Consider the following 13797-nt stretch of genomic DNA (forward strand, 5'->3'; position numbering starts at 1 on the left):
TGTTTTTCACATGCTTTTGAGTCTTAAATTCAACCCCGCCTTATGTGCGGTGTGTTTAACCTGTGAAGTATTTTTGCTTTGACTTATAAAAGGGCTATATTAACCAGCTAAACATGATAGAATCCGTCCTGGACTGGAGTCGTTTGAGTAAATCAAAGTCAAAGCATCGATTACGTCCAATGGCATTCTACGGTCTTAATCCATAGAACGAGAGTCGACTCCGCTAAAGAATCGACTCCCAGATCATGCCCTTGTTCGCGATTCCCATTTCAAGAGAGCCGAATATGCTGGAGACTCGGTTCAAAGAGTCGACTCTTGTAATCAAGCGCGTCCTAGAGCGCTCTACGCTTTCAAGGCAGGGAGGACATGCATGCGGCGATAGCAATGAGGAGCTGTACATAGGATATCTAAATAACCATTTGGCTGAGTCCCCTATGATTCAGCCACAACTGACTATATCACATTACCACCCTGTTCAAGGTGAGTTCTAATCGACTGTGCTGAAATTTGCAGCTTAAAATCCACACAAATTTGCTAATGTTGCTAAACCTGCTAATGCTAACTGCCTAGTCAGCCGTTTGCTTCATCGATAAAAGTAATTGCAAATTCAAAATGACCCTATAAACCAGTCAGCATCGTGTATGAATTTCATATTAGTTGTGTTATGGATGTAAATTTGCTAGAAGATTTATATTCAAAGTGGTATTGTTGACATTAGGTATGAATTAGACGGTCGAATTTCGTCCTTTCCTCCCAGATCCAATAATCCCGAATAAAGATGAATAAACCCCATGTGTACCTGTGTTAACTGATCTTAGATATTGTTTCTAGTAGATGTTGCCCAGGTCAAACCAAACAGGTCATGGTTAAAGTGAAGAGTGAAGGAAAAGACAGGGTCTGAAGGGGATAGTAATCTGTAACGTTACTGGATTAAGACTGGATTATAGTTTTACAAGGACACTTGCCCGTTTCAACACCCAGCAAGTACTGCAAACAAATATGATGACTATGATAATAACTCGGATACATATCCACGACAGGATAAAAAATAAACCTTATCAATGAACGCGTGACGTCACAAGAGTCATCCCAGATGTGTTTGGATGCGTGACTGGAGAGTTAACACGTGTTTCTGTTCAGATCTATTGATGTAGAACTATTGTGAAAGCCAATGAAGTTGAGCAAATTATATCACATGTATTTCTAATAAATAGTTGTTCTGCTCCATTTTAAACAGTTGCTTTTGTTGTTTTGAGTAGTGTCAATGCATCTTTATTATGTGAATTGATATTGATTACATCACCCACTGGTCCTTTCAAAGACATTAAGTCCTCTGTTAAAATTAAAGTATTAATGCCTTTGCATTGGTCATAGTCAAACAATCTATCAAATGTTGAAAAAAAAAAAACCCCCAGCAAAGTACAGTGCTTCTAGAGAGGTTTAGATATATTCTGCTCCTGGGCGACCAAAGCTGCATTTATTTGATCAAAATACAGTCATATTGTGAGATAACTGTTTATTTACTATTTTAATTTATGGTAAAAATTTAATTTATTCATGTGATGGCAAAGCTGAGTTTTCAGCATCATTACTCCAGTCTTCAGTGTCACATGATCTTTCAGAAATAATTTAATATGCTGATTTGCTGCTCCCACAATTCTTATTAATATCTTCTTATAACATTTTTGTGGAAACTGTTATTCTTTTTTCGGGATTCTTTGTTGGTACTTTTGATCAATTCAATGCATTTTTGCTGAATATAGGTATTAAAACTAGATTAGGACTTCCAAAGCAACGTGTCTCCAAATCATTAGCCGATTTATGAAAATCATTTTGTTTTTGTTATTAGCTGCTTTGACTTTTCAAGGTATTGTTGATCATGTTTCTAACGATTTTGAACCGGTCTGAGAGCATTGGCGTATGTTGCATTAGTTTTGAAATGGCATATAAAGTTGTGTCGGCTTCATCATGTCGGACCGGTTCGTTTTAGAGCGTTGAGCCAGTTGTCATCATCTGGAAGAAAGTGACCTGTGTGATTAGTGTGCGTTCTCATCAGGCGTTGGCACAGCCGCTAGATTCATCCAAAATACACTGACTGTAGAGTTAAGCCTGAGATAAGCTTACAGCTTGATGAACAGAGGCTCATCTGAAGCTCGCACAGCTGCAGTTTGATACTGGTGATGAGCTTTCTAGTGTATGCAACCTTCATTGAAGATGTGAATCTGTCTATCTTATGATTGTTTTACCAGGCTGTTATTATTATATCTCTGGTTGTGTGATCATCTCTTAACTGGCTCTAAACTTTTCTTGAATGAATGAATAGAAATGATTTCAAGCTTTAAAAGTCAGTGTGGCCTTAGGGGTTTGCAACTTGGAAAAGACTGGAATAGAGTGCAGCAGTAGAGTTTTGTATGTACAATTTTATTCATTTCTCCAAAAAAAAGGTGCAAGTCACTTCTGTAGAAACCACCTCAGAGTTTAATTACCAGATTTTTGTTCTACTACCCATAATTCCAATCAGAGAAATCACTGTTACCATGGAAACAAACTGTTGTAAAAGACGTGAGCAGCAACCGCCCTCCCTCATGGAGCATTGCGGATGATGTATTCAAGTGTCTATTGTTTGTTTTGCATTTGCAATAATAAATACACAAAATAATTTAAGTTTTGGTCGGTATGTTTTTTTAAAATGTGTTTTAACGAAGTCTCTTATGATCACCATGACTGCATTTATTTGATCAAATGTACAGTAAAAACAGAAATATTCTGAAAATATTATTACAACTTGACACATTTTAAATAGCTAACTCTTTTCTATTTTTATGTATTTTGCCGAATTTTCTGCATCATTACTCCAGTCTTCAGTGTCACGTGATCCTTCAGAAATCATTCTAATATGCTGATTTGCTACCGGTTAAAACCTTTGTGCTGCTGCTTTTTTTTTCTTTCTTTTTTTTGGAAACCGTGATAGGTTATTTTATTTCACAATGGTGGTGATGTGGTTCAGATGAAGGTATTTCTCAGAAAGATCCATGTTCTGTGTTTAAACCACTTAAAATGGGCTTTCATGATCAGGAAAGGTGTCATGTGTATACAAGCGTCTATTAGCCTTTGTCAACATGGGGTTTGTGAGATCAGCAAAACATAATCTTCTTTAGCAAAGGCGTTATGAGAATCGGGAAGCCGGTGTTCTGCCCACCGTTGCATGCTGGTACATATCCAATGATTATGAGTGCAAACATCTTATTAATGTTTTCTTCTTAGTAGTGTTTATTAATGTTTTCTTAGTAGTGTTGAAGTAATTTCCTGATGGATTGCTTATAAACATCCGAAACCTGCACCTGTTACTTCAACATCAACAGAATTCACCTTCGCCACACCTTGTACTTGCACAGTGTGTTGTTAAAATAGAGCCGAGTGCTTTCTGCTTGCTTTGGCTGTGTACATTGTTCCGTCTGTCAACAATGGGTTGACTTGCCGCAGAAGAGTTTGAAGAGCAGCTCCCAATGGATGCAATGAATTTTTTGAATGCATACATTTTGTCTGTTTTTTAGCATTGAATCATGGCAGATGTCAAGCCGCCCTCTGACAGGCCTCAGAGGAAGATGTCCACTACAGGGGAAAGTTTATATAAGGTGCTGGGACTGGAGAAAGGGGCCACAGGAGAGGACATTAAAAGAGCCTACAGGTACCGTTTTACTCCACTACATTTCATAAAAACATATCGTTACTCTTTTTGTTTTTGTTTTTAAACGGAAGAAATCGCCAGGTGCTCTGAGACAGCCGTGTCCGATTCTTGAATGAGCTGATTCTTTTTAATGAACCTGCTAAAGCGGTTTGCAAATCGCAACGAATGATTCTTTTAACTGAATACAAGTCTGACTCAAAATGAGCCAAGAACTGGGACATCCTCAGAACTTCAGTGTGCGTGTAACTAATGGAGCGAAAAGTAAGGCAACAAATGATGAATTTTAGGATTGATTATTGTAAATGAAACTCATCTTTAGTGAACTAAATCTAAATGCTTTGTTTGTAATGAAGAGGACATTTTAAGAAACTTAAGAAGCAGGATGTTTTAATGGTACAAATACTTCTATGTCAAAAGATCAAGGCAAATTTGATTTATGTCATGACCCCGTCCCCTTTAATTTGCTATTTCAGAATTATTTTAATAATCTGATTAATCTGTTTATAAATATGAAAGTACATTCACCAGTGCCGCTATCATAGTACCAATTATTACACAAAATAAATTTTTGGATATTTATTTTAGGATATCAATATTATTTTTTTCAATATATTTTTTTACACTATTCTCATTTTATACAAAAGTGATTTTAAAATAATAATTAGTAATGTTCTTTTCATTAACTTATAAAAATATATGTCTATATATATATTAATACATTATTTTAACAATTTACGTTTTATGTACATCATTGTATTATTTTCAACATTATTGCTAATACTCTAAATCCAAATAAAAGGCTTCTCTATTTTGTCACTTAGCAATAAGCATTTGACTTGATTCTGACACAAACTATTCCTTTTTTTTTTTGTCCCCTTCAATTTGTTTGAATTTTTCCAGGGAACAAGTTTGGTGATTATTATTTATTATCGTAATTATTATTGAAATAAACACTATTTTTTATGTACTTTGCATTGACCATGATATATGCCATATCAAAATATCTGGTAATATCTGTTAACAATTTTTTATCATTTCAATTGAGTTGTTTGCACTGCAAACAGGGTTTTACAAAAGATTAATGACACCCACAATTCTTTGTTTTTAAAGAAAACTAGCTCTGAAATACCATCCAGACAAGAATCCAGAGAACCCTGAAGCTGCAGACAAGTTCAAAGAAATCAACAATGCCAACTCAATCCTCACAGATGAGACCAAACGCAAAATCTACGATGAGTATGGTTCCATGGGGCTCTACGTGTCCGAGCAGTTTGGAGAAGAGAGTGTCAAATACTACTTCCTCATGTCAAAGTGGTGGTTCAAGGTGAGAGCTCGATTCCCTATATACAGAAGTTTTTATTTATAGCATGAAATTGCTATATATTGCATGACATTTTTTTTTATTACTGGCCGTCTTTACTTAAAACTACACTGACACTCTTTGGTGACATTCACTTACTCGGATGTAGTTTTGATTAAATGAGTTTGCTTAGCACGAAAAAAAAAATCTCTTTTCTAAGATATCATTTTTTATTTAATATTATTGGAAATACAGCGATCAAAAAGACTGTGCGAACTCTGGGTTTCTGTCACCAGAAGAGATGAGTGGGCAATAGAAAACCTGGAATCGAGAAAAGAGCAGAATGATTTCAGAAGGAAATTGTTGTCACTCCAATCCACTACCATAATCTGAGCAGAACAGATGTTATTTAGCAAGCTTTGTTCTCTTTGAGATGCTACGTTCTGAATTTACTTTACAGATGATGGTGGATTTTGATCCACATGCAATCATTTTCTCAAATAGGCTTGATACAGAAAGCAAGACAGCTGAGTCTGATCAAAATGCATCAGCTTTTTGTTTGTTTTTGATCTACAAAGCTATAAATAATTGCTTATGTGCTAATCATTTCCCTTGTGTTTCAGCTTAGGAGCTATCGAAAACCTCTTCGAACTTTCTAGCATGATAGTGACTGACCAACAATGTCAGTATAGTGACCGACCGACTAGGATTGAGTAGTAGCTGGTGGTAGCATCTTGCTAACGTCCCTGTCGCCGTGGCATTAAGCTTCCAACATGTGCCTTTCTGAGAGAGAGATCAATGATCTGAGGTCTGTCTTTTCCGCAGGCTACGGTCATGTGCTGTGCCGTTTTCTCCTGTTGCTGCTGCTGTTGCTGCTGCTGTTTCTGCTGTGGAAAGTGCAAACCACCAGAGGAGGATGACAACTACCAATACGTGGACCCAGAAGACCTGGAGGCCCAGATCAAAGCAGAGCAGGATGGAGGAGGAGGTGAGCCTGGAGTTTGTTAGGATGGCGAGCATGTTTTGGTCTGACTCTAGTAACACTAGGTGGATGACTAATGTATCGCTTATCTGGCACTTTGTTGATGTCGGGAATTGTTCAAAAGGCTCATGAACTGGGGAATTAGCTGTTTGAATCACTCTGCTGATGAATCTTTCACTGAATTAACTCACTTAATCCGTCAGAATGGCCACAGAATCAACATCATTATTATTGAACTGTAAGTTATTACTTTCAGCAATGTGTGCTTTTTTTATTTCTATATATACGTAATATACCATGCACAAGTTTGGGGTTGGTACGATTTTATATTTTTGAAAGAAATCTCATGTTCACCAAAAGCTGGATTTATTTGATAAAAAAATACAGTAAAAACAGCATTATTGTGAGATATTATGATTTTTATTTGAATATGTGAAAATGCATTTTCAGCATCATTACTCCAGTCTTCAGTGTTTTTTTCTTCTTCTTTTTTAACATATAAATCTTTTGTAATCTGTTTGCAAATGTTTTTATGGTCACTTTTTATCAATATAATGCATCCTTGCTGAATAAAAGGACTAATGTCTTTCAAAAAAATATTACTGACCCCAAATGGAGTATAATTTTACTTTTTTTTTCCCATGTATAAACTTGTAGGCTGACATTTTTGAAATTAATAACTTGCAGTTATATACACCGAATTCATTTATTAATATATAGCACTGCTGACTATATAATGTCTCTATTTTACAAGGGAAGACTAGATAGTGTTTGCTAAAGCCTCATCCGCAGTTGAGGTGTCTGATCATCTCTGCTGTCTCAGTAGAGACACGTGATGTTGCTCAGGTGGCATGTACAGCAGGAACAAATTTACCAGATCAAGCAAAAAGAATAAACATGCAGCTATTTATAACTCTGATTTTGCTTATATAGATGTCAGTGCTTTTGTTGGGTTGCCCTCTGAGGGTTGTTTATTATTAATGCTCATACTTAGAGAGAGGGATTTCAACATCAGAACAAATTGAAAAAAATAAAGAAGTTGGATATTGTCAAGTATAATCAGTTCTGATGGATCATTCTGTCTAGTCCTTTAAATATGGGATAAATAATATTACTGCGGACATGATGGAAGATGGATTGCCTCAGATTCATATAAAATTGAAATGTCACAATCACCCATCATCTTCAAATGTGGCACTACATTTTATATTAATAGTCCAGTTCTGTATTCCGGTGTTTGAAATGACCTGAAGGTGTCTGCAGTTTATCTTGTTTATTGCTGAATTTAATGAAGAGTCAAATGAGACAGGACTCATTTCACTTGTCTTGGCTTTGACCGTTCAAGATGCGTACGTATCAGTCAACTAGGACATTGGGTACTGAGCACCTCTTGTCTCCCTGATGCTAATATGGCTTTTATATTATTTATAGAGTGCAAGCGCAATGTGTTTGGTCAATTTTGTTGTGTCTAAATTTAGCACTAGCAAATGTATGACAGTCAAGTTCAGTAGACAAGAAATACTGGCATGTTGCAGTAATATTGACAAAATTTTTTGAGTATTTTTCTGGTTAGGATTTTATTTACATTTCCTGTTGCTCTTAAAGATGCCAACTTCTGTATTTTTAAGTGCCAATTTATTATATTTATGAATATTACAAAATGTAGACGATATACATTTTTACACAGAGTAAATCATACAGATATTGCCCTTAATGTGAAGTTAGTGCAAACTAAGTGAATTTAAATTGTTTACATGTTTAAAGTTTACATTTAAAGGTATGAACCACCCATTTTTTTTTTCAGCTGTGAGAGAGTACATTACAATGAAATCTTTCATGTGACCTGTGATGTCAGATAATGGTTTTACTCTTTTGCCCGACAGGTGAAACAATAATTATTGTCCAGCCTATACCTAGTCCTGTTCCAGAAATCTGCAGTGAAACTTTACCGGATTCGAAATGACTTGTAAGACTAAAAATCTATCGCCAGCATGAGTCACTGTCACACATTGTGAATGTCTACCTACAAAACCCTGTGTTTGTCCATGATTCACACCATTGTCTTTCACTAACATTTGGATTACTGTGCAGCATTTGATATTTGCATTTGCTGTTACAAAGGCTTCGAGTTAGTCATTGGATCTGGTTTTCAGACTTAATTAAACATTGTAAGGCCCAACCACTTAACAACCTCAATGAGGCTTATTAATCGGCGCTAGTACTTTCACAGCCCATTCAGTAGATTAAATGTTTTAACTTTTAAGGAACTTTATGCTCTGAAACACTATGCAATGAACTGAAACCCAAAGCCAGTGACTTGCATTATCTGGAGATCTTGAGTTGCGTTTGCTTTACTAGGCACATGCATGAACCTAAAGCTTTGCATGTGCATGCCGTGGATGTCCTTGTTTTGCATGTTGTCAGGCCGAGCCTTTTTCTGCCAAGTACTTTGACCCACCTGTAGGTATTGGAGTTTGATGAACAGGAGGTGGAAGGACACCATCTGACCATTTAGTTTATGATAGTGCCTGCCAGACCACACAGCTGAGAAATTAATAACTTTATCATATTTAATATATTCATTTATTAACATTATTACTATTAATATCAAGTTATTCAAATATGATTGTAAATATTATATATATTGCAGCTAAAAAGGATGCATTTGATTGATCAAAGGGACAGTAAAGACTTTTAAAGACAGTAAAGCTGTTTTTTACACTTCTATTCAAAGAATCCTGAAATAATATGCAAAAAGAATAATTTAAGTAGCACAACCATTTTCAACAATAATAAGAATCGTTTCTTAAGGAGCAAATCGGCATATTTTAATGATTTCTGAAGGATCATGTGGCACTGAAGACTGAAATGCATTTTTCCATCAGGAGTAAATTACATTTTCAAATATTCCGGTATATTAAAATAGAAAAGTGTTTAAAAATGTATTACTGTTTCATAATATTATTTTTTTTAACTATATTTGATCAAATACATGCAGCCTTTGTGAGCATAAGAGACTTAATTCAAAAGCTTAAAAAATCTTACTGGCCCCAAACTTTTGAACAGTAGTGTATTACTAATATATATATATAAGAAGATTAAAGATTATATATAAGAAGATTAAAGTTAAATTCATCAATCTGGTGCTCATTGAGAGTTCAAAATGAAGATCTCCCACCCATGTTCAATGTGCAAATTGAACAAAGAAAAAAGTCAGTTACAATTAGAATGTAGTAATAATTATATTATAATTATAATATCCATATATTCTAAACCAAATGCACTGTTTATGAAAATGTATGCTACAGTAGAGTAATTACAATACTAATTTGTCCTTATTTCATCACTAAAGATAAACCCTTGAGCTATTATTTTAACAGAAACTGCAGTTGAGAGCTTTTATTTTGGTGGAAAACTAGGTTTACAAATGCATCTCATTACAAATATAGTAAAATGCTGTAATCATCTTCCCAAATGCCCGCTAACTCACAACACGTGCAGAGGTGAAGTTCACTGCATTCATTCACTGTGAACTGAGCCGTTCTGAGGCACGGAAAACACCGGGTCACAAGCCGATTGCGTGAGAAAAGTGTGCACTTCGCTTTGAAACGCGCAGCACAAACAGATACTTATTTAAATAAATCGCTGTCTTTTGCATTTTGTGGGCACAAAGCCATATCGCACTTTCGATATTGGTTCGTTTGACGTATACTTTGCCAAAGCAATGGCGCAAACCACCGTTAGAGACTTTTTATGTTATTATGAGAAGTTTTAAAATCTGTTTGGTTCATTATGAAACCAACGGCACAGATTAGACCACAGTGTAGGTAATTACTGGGAAACACTGGTTAAACATTACTATGTGTTTTGTAACACAAATGTAATTAATGATGAGGAATTCATAAATTATTATTATTAATATCCTGCATTAAAACCACAATGTTAGAGGATCTTAGGATATGCCGGTGAGTGCGAGAATGAGTCAGCAGGAAATGGGATTTCTGTTGGAAAGGTTGCGTCAGCATGAAGCAAAGCTGTCAAAGCAGGTGCATGTCATCGATAGAAACGCAATCAACACGAGCCGTCTCGCACTCAGGGATCGCAGCCATCTGTTCACCAATGTCATCTTCATCTTCATCTCACCTCGCATCTCCATCTATAGCCTATTTTACCACCCCACTACTGTTTCGTGTCACACTTCTGTTTCTTTAGCTCTCTGTTATTTAAACAAGGTTTACAGTGTTCTGTTTTCATCTTTAACGTATTGCTAGGAGTGATTTAATTGTAATGAACAAATTGATTAAGAAATTCTCAATTTTTATTCTTTGCTGCACATGGATGCTGTCCGTTAGTGGGGCGGTGATTTGGAAGAGCTGCATCAGGGAAGGGAGGTACGTTGCTTAAAGCAGAGCTGTGACCACCATTGGACATATTCCCAAGAAACAACATCTGATGTGCTTCACTATAGAGAACAGTGTAGGCCTAGTGTGCAAATGTCCTGCTAGCGAAACCCACATATCATTCACACCATTAAACCTATTGGTAATGCATCTCAATAAAACTGTATGTTCTGTACCTCTTGCTGTATAATCCTCAAAAGTGATGGCTTCATGCAAAACGGAAACAAATTTTTGTTTATCTGCATCATTAGTACTGATATGTCAGCTGATATTTGGACATTTTGAGATTATCACCACCTGTTGATAATTCTGCCGACTTGGAAGATGAAAAGTGGTGGTTCTCTCTAGTCTCTTCTCTCTTGGTAGTATTAAAACAGCATGATACCAACAATTAATGGATGATGGATCCTGCTAATTTGATCTTTTTATTATAAATAAATATATACATACTTATACGTCTTGACGTTGTCCAAAACCCATGCATGTTGGCCACTGCTTTGTAGTTTTGCTAAAGTAATTGAAGTAATTATATCCAGATCTTAATTCTGTCCTTTTATTATTTATTTTATAGGCTCAAATCTCCCTATTTGGATCCAGCCCAGTTCCAACATCAACACCTCAGAGTCCACGCATTTCACAGCCAGCCAGTCCGTGTACAACACCCAGAAATGAGCCGCCCTTGCCTGGTCCCGGTCATCAGGTCGAGGGGGTCCTGCTGATGGACTCTAAGGCCCCTGATATAATATGCTGATCGCAGGGCATCACGGCACCAGGACTAAACTGTGCCACTGCGTCATACTCTGACTCTGACCCACTGCAAACAAGTGACAGTTTGCCAAAAGACAAGGAAGCCAATCTCACTTTATCTGTCTCCACTGGTGTGTATGTCTGTCTGTTTATCTGTAACCACACAATCATTTCCAAAAGCTACGAGACTGGTTCCATTGGGCAGTGCTCCAGGAGGGAAGTGGGTTTACTTTTGGGGTGTTTCTTTCTGGTTCTGGCTATTTTTTTTATTTTTATTTTGTGTTAGAAGCATGGATGTGAGTGGAATGACCATGTGAGTGCATGCAAAGCAATATCAGCATGCCTCTACTATACAGCATAGGAACGTGTGCAAAACCCCTCCCACTTCTCTTCATCCGAAAGTGGAGCCATAACATGGCACTTTTTTTTTTTTTTTTTGTGCTTCTTCAGACTGGAGTTTTTCGTTCTCAAGTGACAATATCATTGTTGCATATCGTTTAAGATCGAATCGGTCAATCTTAATCAAATGGCAAGACATAGCTGCGTAACGTCTCTTTCTGACCAAAGCCAAGGCAGACGCCTGAAATGTCATCTGATGTGCCGTGCTTGTTATTCCAAGCCGCATGCAATGGTCGTACATTTTCCTAAAATCCAATCGGTTGAATATGCTGGTGAAAGGTGGTTTTTTTTTTTATATGCACTTTTTTTCCCACTACCTTCATAGGAGGCTTCTAATGCAACTCTAATGGCTTCAGCCCTTATGGCTACTTATCAACTGAGAAAGCAAGAATATCTGTAAATGTGAATTTTTTTTTTATTTGTTCAAATGGGATCAACCCTGCTTTTGATGAACGCCATCCCAAATCATCGAGCAAACCTATGCTTTCTTCGTGCCCGTAGGTATATGACGACAAAACGCAAATATTTTTAATGATCTTATTTATTTTTAATATATCAGAATTGAGATTGTGTATGACATGTTCTGACTCAAACGATGCACTGTGCAAACTTCGTTTTGAAATTTGGGATCTGCAAGAGACTAGCAATAAGGAAATGCCCATTGTGTTAAATGTGAAGGAGTCAACAATCATAGTCAGGTTACTGTTAGAAACCCTACATTAGAGTCAGTACATTAGATGCCAAATGTTCTCCCTATAAATTGTTGTTCCGAATGCCGTAGTATATACTTGGATTGTACACCCATTTTGTTTCTGTGTGCAAATAGTAAAGTATGTAATAATTTCAAGTAGTGTATGACCATGTGTCTGTTCTGTTTGTCATTTTGGGGGGGCATTTTCTTATAGCCAAGACGTTTTCTTTTTCCCCCGTTAAAACTGGATATTGCTTTCAGAGAATAAACTTGCCAAAATATAAAGAGATGAGGGCAGTCATTCATTAGAAAGCATTGTGATGTGATCTGCTTCCAAACCAACTGTTACATTATTTCTGAATATTTTTCTCTTCATTTTTTCCAATGGTACGTTACTACATTTCTATACTGACTGGATCATTTCATTTCAATGGACAAGGCACATTACAGCAATCAATTCTTTTTTTTCTTTTTTTTGGGGCACTTTGTTTTGGGTGCAAATGATTTTAAAGCATTTGAAAGGTTTTGGCCTCTTCACCAGTGCACATATTAAGTTTTATGATGCTGTGCATAATAACTTTGTTGATGATGAGGGGGAAAGCCAAGGCTGGTCTGAATTTTCCAATGGCCAAAACTAAGCTAAGAACCACGGCACTACATTGTTACTTTCCTCCTGTTTTATTCAACATGGTTCGTAATGCATCACATATTTAATTGTGTTTATATTATTGAATCTGAATTCATTAAATAAATGGGGATTTGTAAAAACTTGCATTTGAGTGATTCTTATTGTGAACTAGCTTTTCACAAGTTCACGTCAATGTTGCGATCACATGGCTTTCAGGTTTTTATTTTTTAATTGGTACTATTAGGCTGTGGTTGGAAATGAATGGTAGCGTGTGTCTGCTATCTGGTTAACTTCGCACTGCTGCTTTATGTGCTATAGTTGTACCCATAAGCTTGTAATCAGCTTAGAGTACAACTCCACACCCTCATTAACAGTCCTTACAACATAAGTGCAGACTCGGATTTAATAATGGTGAGGGTCATGTGGAAAGGTTTGATTCCTGTGTGTGACGACACTGCAGTGGCAGCCAAGTTTCAATGCCTTTGCTTAGAGTGGGCCAAAAATTATTTGTCAAATTTCCTGGGTTGTGTGTGTGGAAGGTCTGCTTCTTTAAGCGTTAAGGTGTAGTAGCCTGTGCTAAATTGTGAACACCGTTTGTATGCAACCCTGTTAGCAAATGCTATATTCACAATATTATGGCCTGTCAGTACTGCTTTTTTGCTTTTCTAAAAGCCATAATGACAATATTAAAATAATAGTTTACCCAAAAATGTGAATTCTGTCACTTCAAACCTGAAAGCGTTCCTGTCTTCTGTGGAACAAAAAAAGAAGATATTTTGAAGAATGCTGGTGGTAACCAACTTTTGGTTAATATTCACTTCTATTGTATGGACAAAAATATCTTGCATGTTTCACAAAAGAAAGTTACACCGGTTTGGAACGAAATGAGAACGAGTAGATTTATTTTTATTTTTGGGTGACCCATCCCGTTTAAGGGTTTTTCATTTAAATGTTTGAATCAA

General features: G+C 36.4%; 1 protein-coding gene across 4 annotated transcripts; it reads left to right on the forward strand.

The window, feature by feature from the left end:
• The first annotated feature begins 17 nt into the window (after positions 1 to 17).
• On the forward strand, positions 18 to 12975 carry dnajc5ga (DnaJ (Hsp40) homolog, subfamily C, member 5 gamma a). 4 transcript variants are annotated; one of them, XM_079583648.1, is made up of 7 exons: positions 18 to 480; positions 3555 to 3688; positions 4799 to 5012; positions 5814 to 5976; positions 7854 to 7936; positions 10323 to 10361; positions 10942 to 12975. In XM_079583648.1, the coding sequence occupies exons 2-5, from the start codon at positions 3564 to 3566 to the stop codon at positions 7931 to 7933; spliced, it is 582 nt and encodes a 193-aa protein (XP_079439774.1). In that variant the 5' UTR covers positions 18 to 480; positions 3555 to 3563; the 3' UTR covers positions 7934 to 7936; positions 10323 to 10361; positions 10942 to 12975. The 4 variants fall into 4 exon arrangements, with proteins under 4 accessions (XP_079439774.1, XP_079439773.1, XP_079439775.1 ...); XM_079583649.1 differs by lacking the exon at positions 10323 to 10361 and having other exon boundaries at positions 296 to 480; XM_079583650.1 differs by lacking the exon at positions 7854 to 7936 and having other exon boundaries at positions 318 to 480.
• The last annotated feature ends 822 nt before the right edge of the window (positions 12976 to 13797 follow it).

This window comes from Phoxinus phoxinus (assembly GCF_949152265.1).
Source record: "Phoxinus phoxinus genome assembly, chromosome: 16".
Lineage (NCBI taxonomy): Eukaryota > Metazoa > Chordata > Actinopteri > Cypriniformes > Leuciscidae > Phoxinus > Phoxinus phoxinus.